This window comes from Bombina bombina, chromosome 5 (genome assembly GCF_027579735.1).
Source record: "Bombina bombina isolate aBomBom1 chromosome 5, aBomBom1.pri, whole genome shotgun sequence".
Taxonomy (NCBI): domain Eukaryota; kingdom Metazoa; phylum Chordata; class Amphibia; order Anura; family Bombinatoridae; genus Bombina; species Bombina bombina.
In genome coordinates this window covers 454,286,354-454,303,596 of record NC_069503.1, presented here as the reverse complement: position 1 = coordinate 454,303,596, position 17,243 = coordinate 454,286,354, and the positions used below count along the sequence as shown (strand labels likewise).

The 17,243-nt window shown below is 40.2% G+C and overlaps 1 protein-coding gene across 1 annotated transcript in view; it reads right to left on the bottom strand.

Annotated features, from left to right (window-relative positions):
- The window catches only part of ADCY1 (adenylate cyclase 1), a 720,437-nt gene extending 710,795 nt beyond the window's left edge, over positions 1 to 9,642 (bottom strand). The window contains exon 1 of the mRNA XM_053715756.1: positions 9,034 to 9,642. Coding sequence (XP_053571731.1) covers positions 9,034 to 9,642 — 609 coding nt within the window. The remainder of the gene's footprint in view (positions 1 to 9,033) is intronic.
- Positions 9,643 to 17,243: the final 7,601 nt, after the last annotated feature.

The following is a 17,243-nucleotide window of genomic DNA, read 5'->3' as shown; positions in this document are numbered from 1 at the left end:
TTTGAAGAGCGGCAGGGTGTTTTATTCATGAGGGTTGCCTCTAAGTCTTGTGTGGTCCAACTTAATTGGGATGTCCATTTTGAGTTGGTCCTGCCATGTGTTGTGCGGCCTACACTTGCAGATCCACACATCCGCTGTCCCAATTGCTTTGGCTAAGGTCTGCTATAGTAGGGCATACCATCCGGCTGTTGTACTGTTTCCTGGATGTAAGAGGTGAGTATCGGCGCTTTGCCACAGGTAATGAGGCCTAGAAGGGTAGTCGTGGCTGCATGTAGGCTTTACAAAATATTTTGAGCGGTCACTGGGCCTTACTGTGAGCGGTCAATCGGTGCCAGGCGCAAGATCAATTAGCCCAGAGTAACCAAGCTAGTCAGTTGAAGGGCTGATGGTGAAATACTGCAAATTGTATTGCTTAGCTTATGGAGCTAATAATATGTGTGGCCACTGTGGTTGCTGGCTAGCTCTGCCCCCCCCCCCCCCCGAATGATATGGTTTTACATATAAGGACATTATACCGATCATCTGTTCTTAAAATTAGGTAAATACAACCTCAGATGAACAACAATACATTACATATTATACTGTGTCATGATTTATTTAACAAAAGTAAAGACAAAATGGAGAAGCCATGTGTGAAAAAATAAGTACACCTTATCATTCAATAACTTGTAGAACCACCTTTAGCAGCAATAACTTGAATTAATCTTTTTATCTATGACTTTATCAGTCTCACATCGTTGTGGAAGAATTTTGGCAAACTCTTCTTTACAACGTTGCTTCAGTTCATTGAGGTTTGCAGGCATGTGTTTATGTACAGCTCTCTTAAGGTCCCACCACAATCAGGTTGAGGTCTGGACTTTGACTGGGCCATTGACACCTTGATTATTTTGTTTTTCAGCCATTCTGTTGTAGATTTGCTGGTGTGCTTGGGATCCTTGTCCTGTTGGATGACCCAATTTGGGCCACGCTAAAGCTGTCAGACAGATGGCCTCACATTTAACTCTATAATACTTTAGTATATAGAGGAGTTCATCACCCCTCCACCACCATGCCTGACAGTTGGTATGAGGTGTTTGTGCTGATATGCTGTGTTTGGATTTTACCAGATAAAAGGTGGCGAGTGTGCAATAAAAGGCTCAAAATACAAATTATCTGAATGAAAAAACTATGCATACAAAATGTTGATCATATTTAAGTTATAGTGCATTAAAACAGCGTAATGTGAATGGTATTTAGTCTAATATTCAATTTTAAAAATACCCCAATTTCCCTTGTGTAGTGTGTCACATACTGAAACATCCAGAGAAGAGATCCCAATAGTGTGTCACATACTGAAACATCCAGAGCACAGACCCCAAATAATATGTCACACATTGAGACATTCAGATCACAGACCCTATATAATGTGTCTCATACTGAAACATTGTGAGCAATACAATTCTCCCACATGCCCTTTAAGACACAGGGTAATCAATAAAAAACTCCCCCACCTGACCCTTTAAGACAGAGGGTAATCAGTAAAATTCCCCCAACTGCCCCTTTAAGACATAGGGTAATCAGTAAAATCAACCACAACTGCCCCTTTAATACACAGGATAATCAATAAAATCACCCCAAACTGCCCCATTAAGACAGAGAGTAATCCATAAAATGACCCAAAACTGCCCCTTTAAGAAATGGGTTAATCAGTAAAATCACCCACATCTTCACTTTAAGACACAGGGTAATCAGTAAAATCACCCCCAACCTGCCCTTTTAAGATAGAGTAATCAGTAAAAATTTCCCCTCAACTACCCCTTTAAGACACAGGGTAATCAGTAAAATCACCCACAACTGCCCCTTTAAGACACAGCTAATCAGTAAAATTACCCACAACTGTACCTTTAAAACAAAGGCTAATCAGTAAAATCACCCACAACTGTACACAGTGCAATACGTAAAATAATCCTCAACTACCCCTTTAAGACACATGGTAATCAGTGAAATCACCTACAACTGCCCCTTTAAGACATAGGGTAATCAGTAAAATCACCCTCAACTACCCCTTTAAGACACAGGGTAATCAGTACAATCCCCCACAACTGTCAATTTAAGACACAGGGTAATTGGTAAAATCACCATAAATACCCCTTTAAGACACAGGGTAACATGTAAAAAACCCTCAAATATCCCTTTAAGACACAGGTTAATCAGTAAAATCATGCACAACGGCCCCTTTAAGACAAAGGGTAATCAGTAAAATCACCCACAACTTCCACTTTAAGAAACAGGGTAATCAGTAAAATGTCCCTTAACTGCCCCTTTAGAACACAGGGTAATTAGTAAAATCACCCTCGCCTGCCCCTTTAAGACACAGGGTAATCAGTAATATCACACACACCTGGCCCTTTAAGACACAGGGTAATCATTGAAATCACCCTCAAGTACCCCTTTAAGATAGAGTAGACAGTAAAAATACCCTTAACTGCCCCTTTAAGACACATGGATATCAGAAAAATAATCCAACCCACCCCATTAAGACACAGAGTAATCAGTTAAATTCCCCCACTGGTCCCTTTAAGACACAGGGTAATCAGTAAAATTCCCCCAAATGCCCCTTTAAGACACAGGGTAATCAGTAAAATTCCCCGAAATGCCCCTTTAAGACACAGGGTTATCTGTAAAATTCCCCCAATTGCCCCTTTTTGACATTGGGTAATCAGTTAAATTCTCCCAAATGTCCCTTTACGACACAGGGTAATCAGTAAAATCACTCTCAACTACCCCTTTAAGACACAGGGTAATCAGTAAAATCACCCACAACTGCCCCTTTAAGACACAGGCTAATCAGTAAAATCACCCACAACTGTACCTTTAATACACAGTGTAATAAGTAAAATAACCCTCCACTGTCACTTTAAGACACAGGGTAATCAGTAAAATCACCCACATCTGTCCCTTTAAGACACAGGGTAATAAGTAAAATAACCCTCAACTACCTCTTTAAGACACAGGATAATCAGTAAAATCACCTACAACTACCCCTTTAAGACACAGGGTAATCTTACCTGCCCCTTTAAGAATAAAACACTTGTTTAATGGATATGAAAGCAATGGCTGTCACAAATGGGCAGTTTGAGGGGTATGAATATCGGATAAAATCCTCCCCACCTGCCCCTTTAAGAATAAAACACTTGTTTAATGGATATGAAAGCTATGGCTGTCACGCATGGGCAGTTTGAGGGGTATGAATATCAGATAAAATCCTCCCCACCTGCCCCTTTAAGAATAAAACACTTGTTTAATGGATATGAAAGCTATGGCTGTGGGCAGTTTGAGGGGGATGAATATCAGACAGATTCCCCTCTGCGTCTACTCAGCATGCATGTAGGGTTGAGTTCCCTTCAGATTTTGCTTCCACTAGCTCTGCACACGTCTAATTCAAGTTTATTTTGTACTTTCCTATCCCTTTAAGCAACTTTCAGTTATTTTCAATATGTATAAAAGCTGCTCTTTCATCTGCAATATGGAAATGTTGTGTATACAATGTCCCTTTAACCAGCTGTCAGATAAAATAATTCCATAGACTTTATATGGGGTACATTAATAGGTTGCATTTGGGCAACTATAGAAGCACTGGGTACAACCACCATACTACTCACCAAGCTACTGTTTCCCCCTCTGCTAGCAGCTTTCTTTAAAGTACTTCGATTTTAAAGCCTTACAGGTGCAGGAAGAAGAGACTCCAAGTTTTCATACAGGGTGTTGCCCTCTTGGAGCTTAAAGTGACAGTAACGTCATATTTAGACATTTGGAATTTAGACAGAGCACACAATTTTAGACAACTTTCCAATTTACTTCTATTATTTAATTTGCTTCCTTCTCTTATTATCCTTTGCTGAAAGGTTTATCTAGGTAAGCTCAGGAGCAGCAAATAACCTAGGTCCTAGCTGCTGATTGGTGGCTGCATACATATACCAATTGTCATTGGCTTACCCATGTGTTCAGTTAGAAAACAGTATTGCATTGCTGCTCCTTCAAGAAATGATACCAAGAGAATGAAGCAATTTTGATAATAAAAGTAAACTGGAAAGATGATTAAAATTGTATGTTCTACCTAAATCATGAAAGAAAAAAAAATGTTTTTCATGTCCCTTTAAGTATGTGACAGAAGGGGTACATGTTCACAGATGAATGCCATTGACAACTGTATTGCTGGCATTGGGTTAGAGTGCACTATACAGACGAGGAGCGTTAGATTTTTGCAGCGGGTGTATTGCTCTTTATTACTTCTGCTAATAGGAATCGCACAATAAAACCTTAAAAAATCTGTCAGTGTCAATGATTTAACAATGCAAACCACTTATGCCACAAGTGAGAGAATACCTAATACCAAAGATCAAGGATCCAGGTATCAAACATAAGTTAAGAAGCAGCGGTCTTAAGACCACTGCTCCCTAACTCCTCCGCCACCTCTGAGGCGGCAGACAGCAATCCACCGATCATATACGATTAGGTTGGTTGACACCCCCTGCTAGCGGCCGATTGGCTGCGAATGTGCATGATAAATGCTGACAGTGTATGCTGTTGGCATTTATCTATGTGGGGCGGACATGATCTGCTACAGCGGATCATGTCCATTCACAAATGGTAAAACAGCCCCTAAGCCTCTTCTGACAGCCCCCTGATCACATGGCTTGCATTTTAGCCAATTAGTGCAGTCCACGGGAGTGAGCACAATGTTATCTATATGACCAACATGAATTAACAGTCTCTTGTTGTGAAAAGCTAATAAAAAAGCATGTGATAAGAGGCTGTCTGTAGTGGCTTAGAAACAGGCAGACTTTTAGAGATTTAAAGGTTATAAAGTATATTAATATAACAATGTTGGTTGTGCAAAGCTGGGGAATGGGTAGTAAAGGCGTTATCTTTTTAAACAATAACAATTTGGTGTAGACTGTCCCTTTAATGTCCCTTTAATAAGATTTCCAGTGTGGTGCAATTTATCAGTTAAGCATTGTTTGGTGGTTTTGTAAAATCAGTGAAATAAGACAGTAAAAGACATCCTTTTTTTAGAGCAGAACCACTTATTTAAAGGGACAGTATCCACCAATTTTCATATAACTGCATGTAATAGACACCACTATAAAGAAGAATATGCACAGATACTGATCTAAAAATCCAGTATAAAACCTTTTAAAAACTTACATAGAAGCTCCAAGTTTAGCACTGTTGATGAGATTAGCTGGAACACCCTGTGAAAGGGGCTGAGTACAGATCATCTAGAAAACATTTATGCAAAAATAAATCTAGTGTATATTGTCCCTTTAAGTATCTTCTTTAAAATAAACAAGGCATTGAGCAAAGGGACATTAATGGGACATAAAGCAGGTTGAGATCTATGCATATCCTAAAAAGGCTAATTCATTCAAAATAGTTTGCATAAAGAAGTTGTTTAAAAATTGCTGGCAAGTATTTTTAAATAATTTTAAAAAAAATAAGCAAAATGAATTACATAGCTAAGCTGCCTGGAGCATCCAACTCCACCCCCCTTATCAGTGTTTAGACACAGGCATTGTATTTCAGCTGTGTTTACAGCTTCTAGGCATGCTCCAAAAGATAATCCCTATGCATTTTTGCATTCTACCAAAAGAACAATAGATATAGATACAGCCATCGAAGGAAATGTGTGGGGGTAGTGAGAGCTTTACAATTCAGAAACTAAAAAGAAAGGGTTAATGGTGAGACACTGCAGTATAAATTTGCAGGTAAAGTAATTATAGTACATATTATTATATGTTGTCCCAACTTGTTTTATGTCCCTTTAAACTTGAGCATTCCCATGTCTTCAGAACTCAATTGTAGCAGTGTTTGCAACGTTAGTAGCAATGTAATTCTGTACATGATGAAAACACTGCTGCAGTAGAATGCTAAAGAAATGTGCAACAGTTTTCATTTTAACTTTTCTGTCCCTTTAAATAAATGCTATCGCAGAAAGTCACTAGCTCTAATAGAAAACAACATTTTTTTGGCTAAAGTTAAAACAGGGTTAACAAATGTAAAATTGTTTCCTTTAAAGCATCCTTTCTGCAAAGCAAAACATGCAAATGTTTGTGAAGACTAAATCAACGTCAATATCTACACTTAACTAAAATCAATAAATGCTAAAATGTCATTTTTATGAATAAATTCATAAGATTATAAGCATTATAAAATGTTCTCGCAGGAAGACTTTTGAAGGGTAATAATTTCATTTAAATTTCCAAACAAATAAAACTTTTATGCAAAATGTAGTAGACTTTTTTTTCTATAGGTAGAAGTTATGTTGCAGATGAACCAAAATAACAGGCTTCCTTGTCATCTTGCTTTGCTCTCAAGAGAAATGTCTGTTTCATTTTTGGGTAGGCTGACCATATTGCCGCTTTAAAAAGGGACACATATGAAAAATACATATGTCAGGGCTGTTTAAAGAAATGCTTTGAATAATGTTCTGTTATAAGAACCCTGACATATGTATTTTTCATATGTGTCCCTTTTTAAAGCGGCAATATGGTCAGCCTATTTTGGGGGGACAGCCGCTATAGACACATCTATTGTGCACAGCTGCCACATGTGGTGTAAGTTTAACCAACATCACAAAGGAAGTGAACAAAACTTATGTCATGTGTACAGAGGCAGAACTTTTTTCACTTTCTGCGATGATTTTTTTTAGTGAAACATTTTCTGCAGGTAAGTTTGAAATGAAATTCAAATTATATTAGGCGGTTACACTTTTGCACCAGCTCAATTGCAATGTGTTGATTAACTGGATAATAAAGTGTTATAATATACTGCAGCAGTTCACAATTACATTGCAAATAAGCTTTCATGAAAAACAAGAACATTTTAAGTTTTTAAAATGTCTCTTAAATAAAATTGTTTCCTTTGCTCTTAGATTAACATAATTATAATGTAAAATGTAGTAATAAAAAAGGTACATTGTTCACAAGAACATCTTACATTCAGAAGAAACAGCTCTGCAGATCAGAGAAGACTAGGGGGCTGGGTTGACAAAATCCATGAGCGTCAGTCCTGCTCCATATTTCACTGTTCTCTTTAAACAGTGCTTTGCTCTGGTTGCACTGTTACGGAATACGTACACAGTTCAGTCAGAGCACAACACTGTTAGGAGAGAACAGCCTGATTCCGTGCGGCAAAAAAGCGTGTATGTTTGCGATATGAATTTGCACAAAATGCTTCTAATAAAGTTATCATATACTTTGCAATAACTCCTACAGCACTTGAGACCTGGCAAGTATAGCATGGTTATGTGTACATGGTGCGTTTACACTTTTTTCTGAAGCATTTGAGCATTATTTCCAAAATGAAATTAATTGTGAGGGGATTTAATATTATGAAAGTAAATAATTTTATGACAACAAAACAATTAAGTAGAGGCAAACGCCACACTCTCTATATCTATTAGTCTGATATCCCAATGTTCATTTATCCCTGCAGTGTGATGTTATCAATAGTTTCCCCACAAGATCTGCCACATTAACTCCTGAAATGCCACTCACACTATAACAATGGTTTCTAAGCATTTTAAAAAAATATTTATAGCACTACTGATTCCTTTTTTTTTCTCTTCCCATTAAAACTTCAAGAGTTCTCCTAATATAATAAGAAATACAATAGACACAGTGTTAATTGCACAAAAGGTTATATTTTGCAAACTGTACTCCTTAAAATAAAATCAATATTTGGAGGGGATGTTTTAATGAATTCAATTTTTGTCAAATGTAGGTAGTAATCACATTATTTCACAGTATATGCATTGTATATGCATTATTTGTACATAGTTGTATAGAGCTGTGTACAATCCCCTTATATATCATCAACCCTACAGATAATCCCTTGTCTCCTTCATCACCCACCTTTACCCACATGCACTAATTCCCTGTGACACACTCAGCTGGGGGTTGTGACTCTAATATGTCCAGACACATTTGTTGAGAATCACTTCACTGAAGGAGATAGAGACACTAATCCCTTCACTGCTGGACACATGGAAGACAGTTGTATCACTATAAAGGTGTATTAATCGTCCCAATACTGCAAATAGATTTGTTTGCATAGTAATACAAGATCCATATTTTGTTTTGTAAGTGTGAAGAGGTAACTGCTGGATAAAGTTACTAACATGTGTACTGGATTGGTGCCATTTGTCACAGTGTCTTTAGACAATCTAATGCATTTACATATAACAAGATTATATATTAGTTATTGCTAATCTATAATGTATTCTACAATACATACATAATATATATCGTATGACTTGTGTAATGTAATAAAGGTGGCATTTTATTGTGCATCATTAGCCCACACTACATACTTAACAAGCAAAATGTTTACATAAAATGATCACTACTTCGCTTATATATGTGTGTATATATATATATATATATATATATATATATATATATATATATATGTGTGTGTGTGGTTTTTTTTGTTTTTTTTCTGAAGCATAGGATATAATTTCCCCCAAAACATCAAATAAACATGTGGTTTGTAGAATGTTGAGAGTGCACTGTTTGGTCTTAGTTTCTGTGTGTATATTGAATACTGGTGACCTTGTAAAGTTATGATTCCACAACCTGTAACACAAGTAATAAGGTATCATTCAATCAGCAAATCACAAGAAAGTCAATAACTACAATAATAATTATATACACACCAAATTAGAGAATAAACATATGGTTGATAATACACAGTAGATAGCTAGTTTATATTTAAAGTACATAACTGTTAAAATGTTGATATTGTGTAAAACTCAAAGGCATCTTATTAACAACAAAAAAACACACCTGCTAACTAAAAAGGGGAGAAACAAAAACCAATTTAAAAAATCTATAAATCTACAGCAGCAGAGTATAAGGCTTATTCACTGGGTTTCTATGATCAGCAGGTAAATTGGAGTTTGTGGAACAGGCTTTAATGCAATATAATCTCATTTCAATGTAAGATTTACAGGTTGTTTATATTATGTAAGTGCTTCTAAAATACACTTACCGTCCTCCAGAGTTTCTGCCCTCTAGCACTCACTGATGTGGCTGTAACAATGATGTGTGAAATGGACACCATAAAACCGAATACAATTGCCAACAGAGTCCTAACAGGCAGCAGAGAATAGGACACAAAAGTCACCAACATGAGTTGCCACATTCCTTGCTCAGGTGTTGTTGGTGGTTCTAAGCCATAGGCTCCCAAAGAAAAAGGGCAACATAAAAAAGAAAAAGTGAAGCTAAAGAGCAATGTAAGCTTAACAATCTGTTGGAGCTGAGTGACCTGTAAATATTTGACGTTTGTGACAATAAAAAGAGAAACAAAGATAATGCAGTGCACTGGATGGGAGCCCTTTGAGATGGTCAGTCTGGGGCCAGACAATAACTCAACCACAGCCAAAGTGGCTGTCATGATGATCAAAACTGCTAGAGCCTTCAAGGTCGATGTCTGTTCTAGCTTCAGGTTGTAATTCTGGAAGAGAGATTCCAGCTCTTTGCAGTCAAACTCGTCCTCACAAGCAATGGTATCCAAAGGGGGGCCAGGAGAGCAGTGGCACTTCTTCCTTCTGGTTTTGACTTTCTGAAACGGTATTTCCTCCATACCAGTGCCATTCATAAACCCAAGAGGAAAACACAAAGTCCTTTTCGTCTGTTCATGCAAGCTGTCAAGGGAACAGCTAGAAGATAATCAGCTGGGGGATTGATAACGAAGGGAAGATTGATAATGATATAAAGGAATGTGTATGTATAGGAGATGGTTAATTATGTGAATCCCCTATGCTACGACATCTAATGAAAGTGGGGAGATGTTAGAATTTACAAAAGGGTTAACAGCAGCCAAGGCAGTAATCAACAGGCAGATAAGGTAGGAGATATGGTCTTGGATAACATTGCAATGCTGGTGACAATATGCCTGTGCTTATATAAAGGGTATAGGGTGGGAAAACTATAATGATTACAAATGTAGTAAAGGAGAGTGAGGTAGAAAGGAAGAGGATAGTAGGAAAATACAGGTGGAAGAGTTGGTAAATAAAAAAAAGAGCTAGAATGAAAAGGTAATCCCCTTCCTACGTCCAAGAGCATTTCACCGAGAACTGGCTGCTTGGCGTCTGCGCACTGGATTGTTGAGAAGCCAGACACGTCTCTACAATCTGAGCAGATTGACAAGTAGAAAACACAGATTTGACAACATGACCACGTTTGAGTCTGCTTTGCAAACACCCTCCTCTCCTCCCCCTCTTCTATATCTGGTAGGAAAATGCACGCAGACATAGATAAAACGATTTCTAATTGGCTGCCCTGTAAGCCTTTGCATTTCCCTGGCACCTGAACTGTGTTATGAATACAAGGCTCTGCAATGAACGTCTGTATGCACCAATAGAGATAACCGGTAGCTGCTTAATGCAGTGGGATATCTTTGTTCTGTCTGACGTTAGGGGGAACACTAATTGAAAGAAGATTTTTTTTTTAGTTCTTGGTGTGTTAGTAAGCTGTTCACATTCATTTACAAGCCTTTGATCACATCTTTATTGCTTCTAACAAAAGCAGACTGAATGCATATGAAGGGAGCAAGTTAAGGGATGGGGTCCCTCAGTAAAGAAAGGATCAAAAAGGGGGATGGTGAGCATGGGATTCTCTGAAGACAAAAGAGGAGGGTCCCATGAGTCACAGATAGGGGAAGTGTTTTTTTCTAGTTATAAGCTGTGGGAAAAGGGGAGGGGTGGGGGAAGGCATAAGGGGCAGGTGAGACAGGAAGAAGGGATCACTAACCTTTTTTCTTTGTTTCAGAGCAGAGCAGTTTTTCTTTGTTGCAGAAATGGCTCCAAGAAACAGGAGAATTCCTAATAAATTGTGAAAGAACTTTGGATGCTGATGTCTCAATCATTGCTAAACTGCCAACTGGTAACGTATAAATAGGTACTACAGCTTAAGCTTTCTCTATAGCAATAGCTTAGCTGAAGCTGTGATTTAAAAGTGTATTTTATGTCTATAATTTAATATTAAATAGATCAGTGTAGCCTATATAATAATTATACTAGCATTGAGTAAATTTATCACTGTAGAAAAGGGTTTTTGTATTTTATACTCAAGTTATTTTTTAGTTACTGGTAAATGTTAGAAATTGTATTATTGTGGCTAGATCAGACTTATTAATGCTGTTCTGGTTGATATATTGCATGGTTAATAAGGTATAAATTGCTCTAGTAAGTCATATAAGACTATTTTGGTTAGATAGCTAAATTATACCTTCTGGAAATTTTATTAGATTTGTTGGAGTTTAGCTAAGATTTATTGGGAGATGTGGATATTTGCTACCTAAACGTTGTTAAATAAGCCTTCTGCCGAATTGGTTAATGTTACTAGCTAATTATTTCTAGTAACATTAAATTGTGATATTTGATAGTTAATTGATTTTGAATTAAAAGGACAGTCAATGCTAACATTTTTGCTGTTTAAAAAGATAGATACTCCCTTTATTACCCACTAGTCCTAAAGCCTGTGTACACGGGCCATTTTTTACAGTACAGTGCTCCCACCCCTTGCTCTCTCTCTCCCCCCCCTCTATTTTTCTCTGTCTCTCTCCCCTCTCTTTTTGCTCTCTCTCTCCCCCCTCTCTTTTGCTCTCTCCCCCTCTCTTTTGCTCTCTCTCTCCCCCCTCTCTTTTGCTCTCTCTCTCCTCTCTTTTGCTCTCTCTCTCCCAATTTTGCTCTCTCTCCCATCTCTCTTTTGCTCACTCATCCCTCTCTTTTGCTCTCTCTCTCCCCTTCTATTTTGTGCTCTCTCCCCTCTCTTTTTCTCTCTTTCTCTCTCCCCCTCTCTTTTGTGTGCTCTCTCTTTCTCTCACCCTCTCTTTTGCTCTATCTCTCACCCTCTCTTTTGCTCTTTCTCTCTCTCCTCCATCCCTCTCTCTTGCTCTCTCTCTCCTCTCTCTTGCTCTCTCTCCTCTCTTTTGCTCTCTCTCCCCCCTCTCTTTTGCTCTCTTTATCTCCCCCTCTCTATTGCTCTCCCCCTCACTTTTGTGCTCTCTCTCTCCCCCTCTTTTTTGCGCTCTCTCTCCCCCTCTCTTTTGTGCTCTTTCTCCCCCTCTCTTTTGTGCTCTCTATCCCTCTCTTTTGTGCTCTCTCTCCCTTCCCTCTCTTTTGTGCTCTCTCTCTCCCCCTCTCTTTTGTGCTCTCTCTCCCCCTCTCTTTTGCACGCTCTATCTCCCCCTCCTTTTTGTTGTCTTTCTCTCTCTCCCCCTTCTCTTTTGCTCTCTCCCCTTCTCTTTTGCTCTCTCTCCCCCCTCTCTTTTGCTCTCTTTCTCTCTCCCTCTCTTTTGCTCTCCCCCCCTCTTTTGCTCTCCCTCTCTCTCCCCCTTCGCTTTTGCTCTCTTTCTCTCCCCCTCTCTTTTGCTCTCTCTCCCGTCTCTTTTGCTCTCTCTCTCCCCCTCTCTTGTGTGCTCTCTCCCCTCTCTTTCTTTCCCCCTCTCTTTTGCATTCTCTCTCTCACCCTATCTTTTGCTCTCCCTCCCTCTCTCTCTCACCCTCTCTTTTAATCTCTCTCTCCCTTATCTCTTTTGCTCTCTCTCCCCCTTCTCTTTTGCTCTCTCCCCCTTCTCTTTTGCTCTCTCCCCCTTTTCTTTTGCTCTCTCTCCCTCCTCTCTTTTGCTCTCTCTCTCCCTCTCTTTTGCTCTCTCACCCCCTCTCTTTTGCTCTCTCTCCCCCCTCTCTTTCCCTCTCTGTCTCTCCCCCCCTCTATTTTGCACTCTATCCCCTCTATTTTTCTCTCTTTCTCTCTCCCCCTCTATTTTGCGCTCTCTCTCTCTTTCACCCTCTCTTCTGCTCTCTCTCACCCTTTATTTTGCTCTTTCTCTCTACCCCTCTCTTTTGCTATCTTTCCCTCTCCCTCTCTCCCCCCTCTCTTTTGCTCTATCTCTCCTCTCTCTTTTGCTCTCTCTCTCCCTTCTCTTTTGCTCTCTCTCTCCCCCTCTCTATTGCTTTCTACCCCCTCTCTATTGCTCTCTCTCCACCTCTCTTTTGTGCTCTCTCTCCCCCTCTCTTTTGCGCTCTTTCTCCCCCTCTCTTTTGTGCTCTCCCCCCCCCTCTCTATTGCACTTTCTCTCTTTCCCCCTCTCTTTTGTGCTCTCTCTCCTCTCTTTCTCTCCCCCCCTCTTTTTTCATTCTCTCTCTCTCATCCTCTCTTTTTCTCTCCATCCCTCTCCCTCTCACCCTTTCACCCTCTCTTTTGCTCTCTCTCTAACCTATCTCTTTTGCTCTCTCTCCCCCTTCTCTTTTGCTCTCTCTCCCCCTTCTCTTTTGCTCTCTCTCCCCCTTTTCTTTTACTATCTTTCCCCCTCTCTTTTGCTCTCTCTCCCCCTTTCTTTTGCTCTCTCTCCCCCTTCTCTTTTGCTCGCTCTCTCTCTTTTCTTTTACTATCTGTCTCCCCCTCTCTTTTGCTCTATAACCCCCTCTCTTTTACTCTCCCCCCTCTCTTTCTCTCTCTCTCTCCCCCCCCTCCATTTTGCACTATATTGCCTCTCTTTTTCTCTCTCTCTTTCCCTTTCTCTTTTGCGCGCTCTCTCTCTCTCACCCTCTCTTCTGCTCTCTCTCACCCTCTCTTTTGCTCTCTCTCTCCTTACTCTTTTGCTCTCTCTCCTCTCTCTTTTGCTCTCTCTTTCCCCCTCTCTTTTGCACTCTTTCTCCCCCTCTTTTGCTCTCTCTCTTCCCCTCTTTTGCTCTCTTCCCCCTCTTTTGCGCTCTCTCTCTCCCCCTCTCTTTTGCGCTCTTTCTCCCCCTCTCTTTTGTGCTCTCTCTCTCCCCCTCTCTTTTGCACTTTCTCTCTCCCTCTCTCCTTTGCACTCTCGCTCCCACTCTCTATTGCACGCTCTCTCTCCCCTCTCTTTTGTGCTCTCTCTTTCACCCCATCTCTTTTGCTCTCTCTTTCTCCCCCCTCTCTTTTTCTCTCTCTCTCTCTCTCTCTCTCTCTCTCACTCTCTCTCTCCCCTCTTTTGCTCTCTCTCTCCCCCCTTCTTTTTTGCTCTTTCTCTCCCACCCTCTATTTTGCTCTCTCTCTTCCCCATCTCTTTTGCTTTCTCTCCCCCCCCACTCTTTTGCTCTCTCTCACCCCTCTCTTTTGCTCTCTCTTTCTCTCCCCTCTCTTTTGCTCTCTCTCCTCTTTCTCCCACCTCTCTTTTATTCTCTCTCCCCCCTCTCTTTTATTCTCTCTCCCCCGTCTCTTTTATTCTCTCACCCCCCTCTCTTTTATTCTCTCTCCCCCCTCTCTTTTATTCTCTCTCCCCCCTCTCTTTTATTCTCTCTCCCCCCTCTCTTTTATTCTCTCTCCCCCCTCTCTTTTGCTCTCTCCCCCCTCTTTTGCTGTCTCCCACCTCTCTTTTGCTCTCTCTCTCCCCCTATCTTTTCTCTCTCTCCCCCCTTTTTTGCTCTCTCTCTCCCCCTCTTTTGTGCTCTCTCCCCCCTCTCTTTTGCTCTCTCCCCCCCTCTCTCTTGCTCTCTCTCTCCCCCCTCTCTTTTGCTTTTTCTCCCTTCTCTTTTGCTCTCTCTCTCCCCCCTTTTTTGCTCTCTCCCCCCTTTTTTGCTCTCTCCCTCCACCTCTTATGCGCTCTCCCCCCATCTCTTTTGCTCTCTCTCCCCCTCTCTTTTGCTCTCTCTCCCCCTCTCTTTTGCTCTCTCTCCCCCTCTCTTTTGCTCTCTCTCCCCCTCTCTTTTGCTCTCTCTCCCCCTCCCTTTTGCTCTCTCACACCTCTCTTTTGCTCTCTCCCCCTGTCTCTTTCTCTCTCTCTCCCCCCCTCTCTCTTGCTCTCTCTCCCCCTCTCTTTTTTCTCTCTCCCCCTCTCTTTATCTCTCCCACTCTCTTTTGCTCTCTCTCCCATCTCTCTTTTGCTCTCGCTCCCCTCTCTTTCTCTTCCTCTCTCCCTCTCTTTTGCTCTCTCCCCCCCTCTTTTTCTCTCTCTCCCATCTCACTTTTGCTCTCTCTCCTCTCTCTCTTTTGCTCTCTCTCACCCCTCTCTTTTGCTCTCTCTTACCCCTATCTTTTGCTATCTACCCCCCTCTTTTGCTCTCTCTCCTCTCTCTCCTCTCTCTCTTTTGCTCTCTCTCACCCCTCTCTTTTGCTCTCTCTTACCCCTCTCTTTTGCTCTCTCTCACCTCTATCTTTTGCCCTCTATCCCCCCTCTTTTGCTCTCTATCCCCCCTCTTGTGCGCTCTCTCTCATGGCAGATGGCCACGGGCACTCCCGCCAGGCCTTGTCACGCCCACATGGCTCCACCCCATCATGCCCCAGACCTGCCACTGCCATGCCCGGTTGCCTCCGCCCCTTCACACCCGGCCGGCCCCACCCGTTCACTGATCAGGTGCCAGGTCAGTTTGTTGAAGGATAGGTGTGTTTTGTCCTTGCGCAGTCTCTACTGCACATGACAGCTTCGGACAAACACACTTGGCCTTTTATATTATAGGATTCCCCAGTTTTGCATATCCAACATTGTTATATTAATACACTTTTTACTTCTGTGATTAACTTGTATCTCTCTCTCTCTGACATCCCCCTGATCACAACACATTTTATTTATTATCCATTGACTTTCATTTTAGCCAATTAGTGCAGTGTCTGCCACAAGCCACGGGCGTGATCACAATGTTATCTATATGGCCTACATGAACTAGCTCTCCAATGTTTTTTAAAGAAAATAAAAAAGCATGTGACAAGAGGCGGCCTTTAAGGGCTTAGAAATTATCATATGAGCCTTCTTAGGTTTAGCTTTCAACTAGAATACCAAGATAACAAAGCAAAATTGGTGATAAAAGTAAATTGGAAAGTTGTTTAAAATTACATGCCCTATTTGAAACATGAAAGTTTTTTTTGGACTTGACTATCCCTTTAAGGTTAATTCCTAATAATATTGTGACCATAGATACAGACGATTTAATTGAATATTAATTAATCTAAATATTTCTATACCTTGCTTTATATTTGAATATTGTAATAATCAATTAATATATATCTGGTCATAATCAATATTCTATTTACTCCATAAATATAATCACTGTGTTTATAAAAATGACCTGATCAGAATTTAGGAAATATTTTAATTTGGGATTAAATATTAATATTTGATAATAACCTTATTGTCATTAATTGCTAAATATCTCAATAGTGTTATTTTGGAGTGCCCTACCAAGATTATATAACATTTTACTGGGGTGCACTGCTAAGATTCTACTATATTAATTGGAGGTATTGCTAACGATTATTTTTGTATTGTTATTAATTATTAATATTCATAATCCATAAATAACGTAATATCATTGGGAGGGCACTCCTAAACTGTACTAATATTTATAGGAATACACCTCTGAGATATTGTAATAAATGAAATATCTAATAGAGGGGAGAGAATAGGGGGTTTAAAGGACAAGGATACAGAACAATCTGATCAGGATTATGATGCAGAAGATAAAGTCTCAGCAACAAGGTTGCTGCCGTTATCTAAGCATTTAAAGACAAAAATAGTGGAAAAGGCTGAGAAAGGTAAATATACAGATATTTTTGAAATAACAAGGGAGGCTGTAGCATGCAAGTCTAGGGGAGATGAGGAATAAAATCATAAGCTGAAGCAAACGTTTCCGGAATGGGTGAAAGGGATGCTAATTTATGATGAGTGTTTTTTAGTGGCAAATCCAGAAAGGGCATGTTGAGGTATATTCACCTTATACCAGAGTGCTACACTACATATGAGGGTATTCATGGAAAGACTACGAGTTTTGAAGAGGTAATATACAGCTTGGTGAGAGGGGAAGAAAGGATTTTGGGGTAAAATTAATGGATTTGTGGTCAAGGGTGATAAAGAATGCTGAGCTTCTACAATTTAGGCCTATGGGTCAGCCGCAGTTTTTTGAGAAAAGGGGGTAGAGGAGAAGCCAGGGATTGCTGGGCGTAAAACAATAAAAGGTGTGATAGAGGGAATTCCTGTAAATATAGGCACGTGTGTAGATATTGTAGTGGAAATCACCCTGGGGTAGATTGTAAAAAAGGGGAAATGTGAATGGGCCCAGGTATTCCTTTTGAGGGCAAGGTAATACCAGTAGTGAAGTTGTATTGGGGGTTGGCAAAAACACCCCTGAAAATATATAGGTTGTTACATGAATTGCAGGCACATGAGAACATAGAGGATAGGATTTTTCTTGAGCATGGTTTGTCGGAGGGTTTTGTGGTACCGATTCA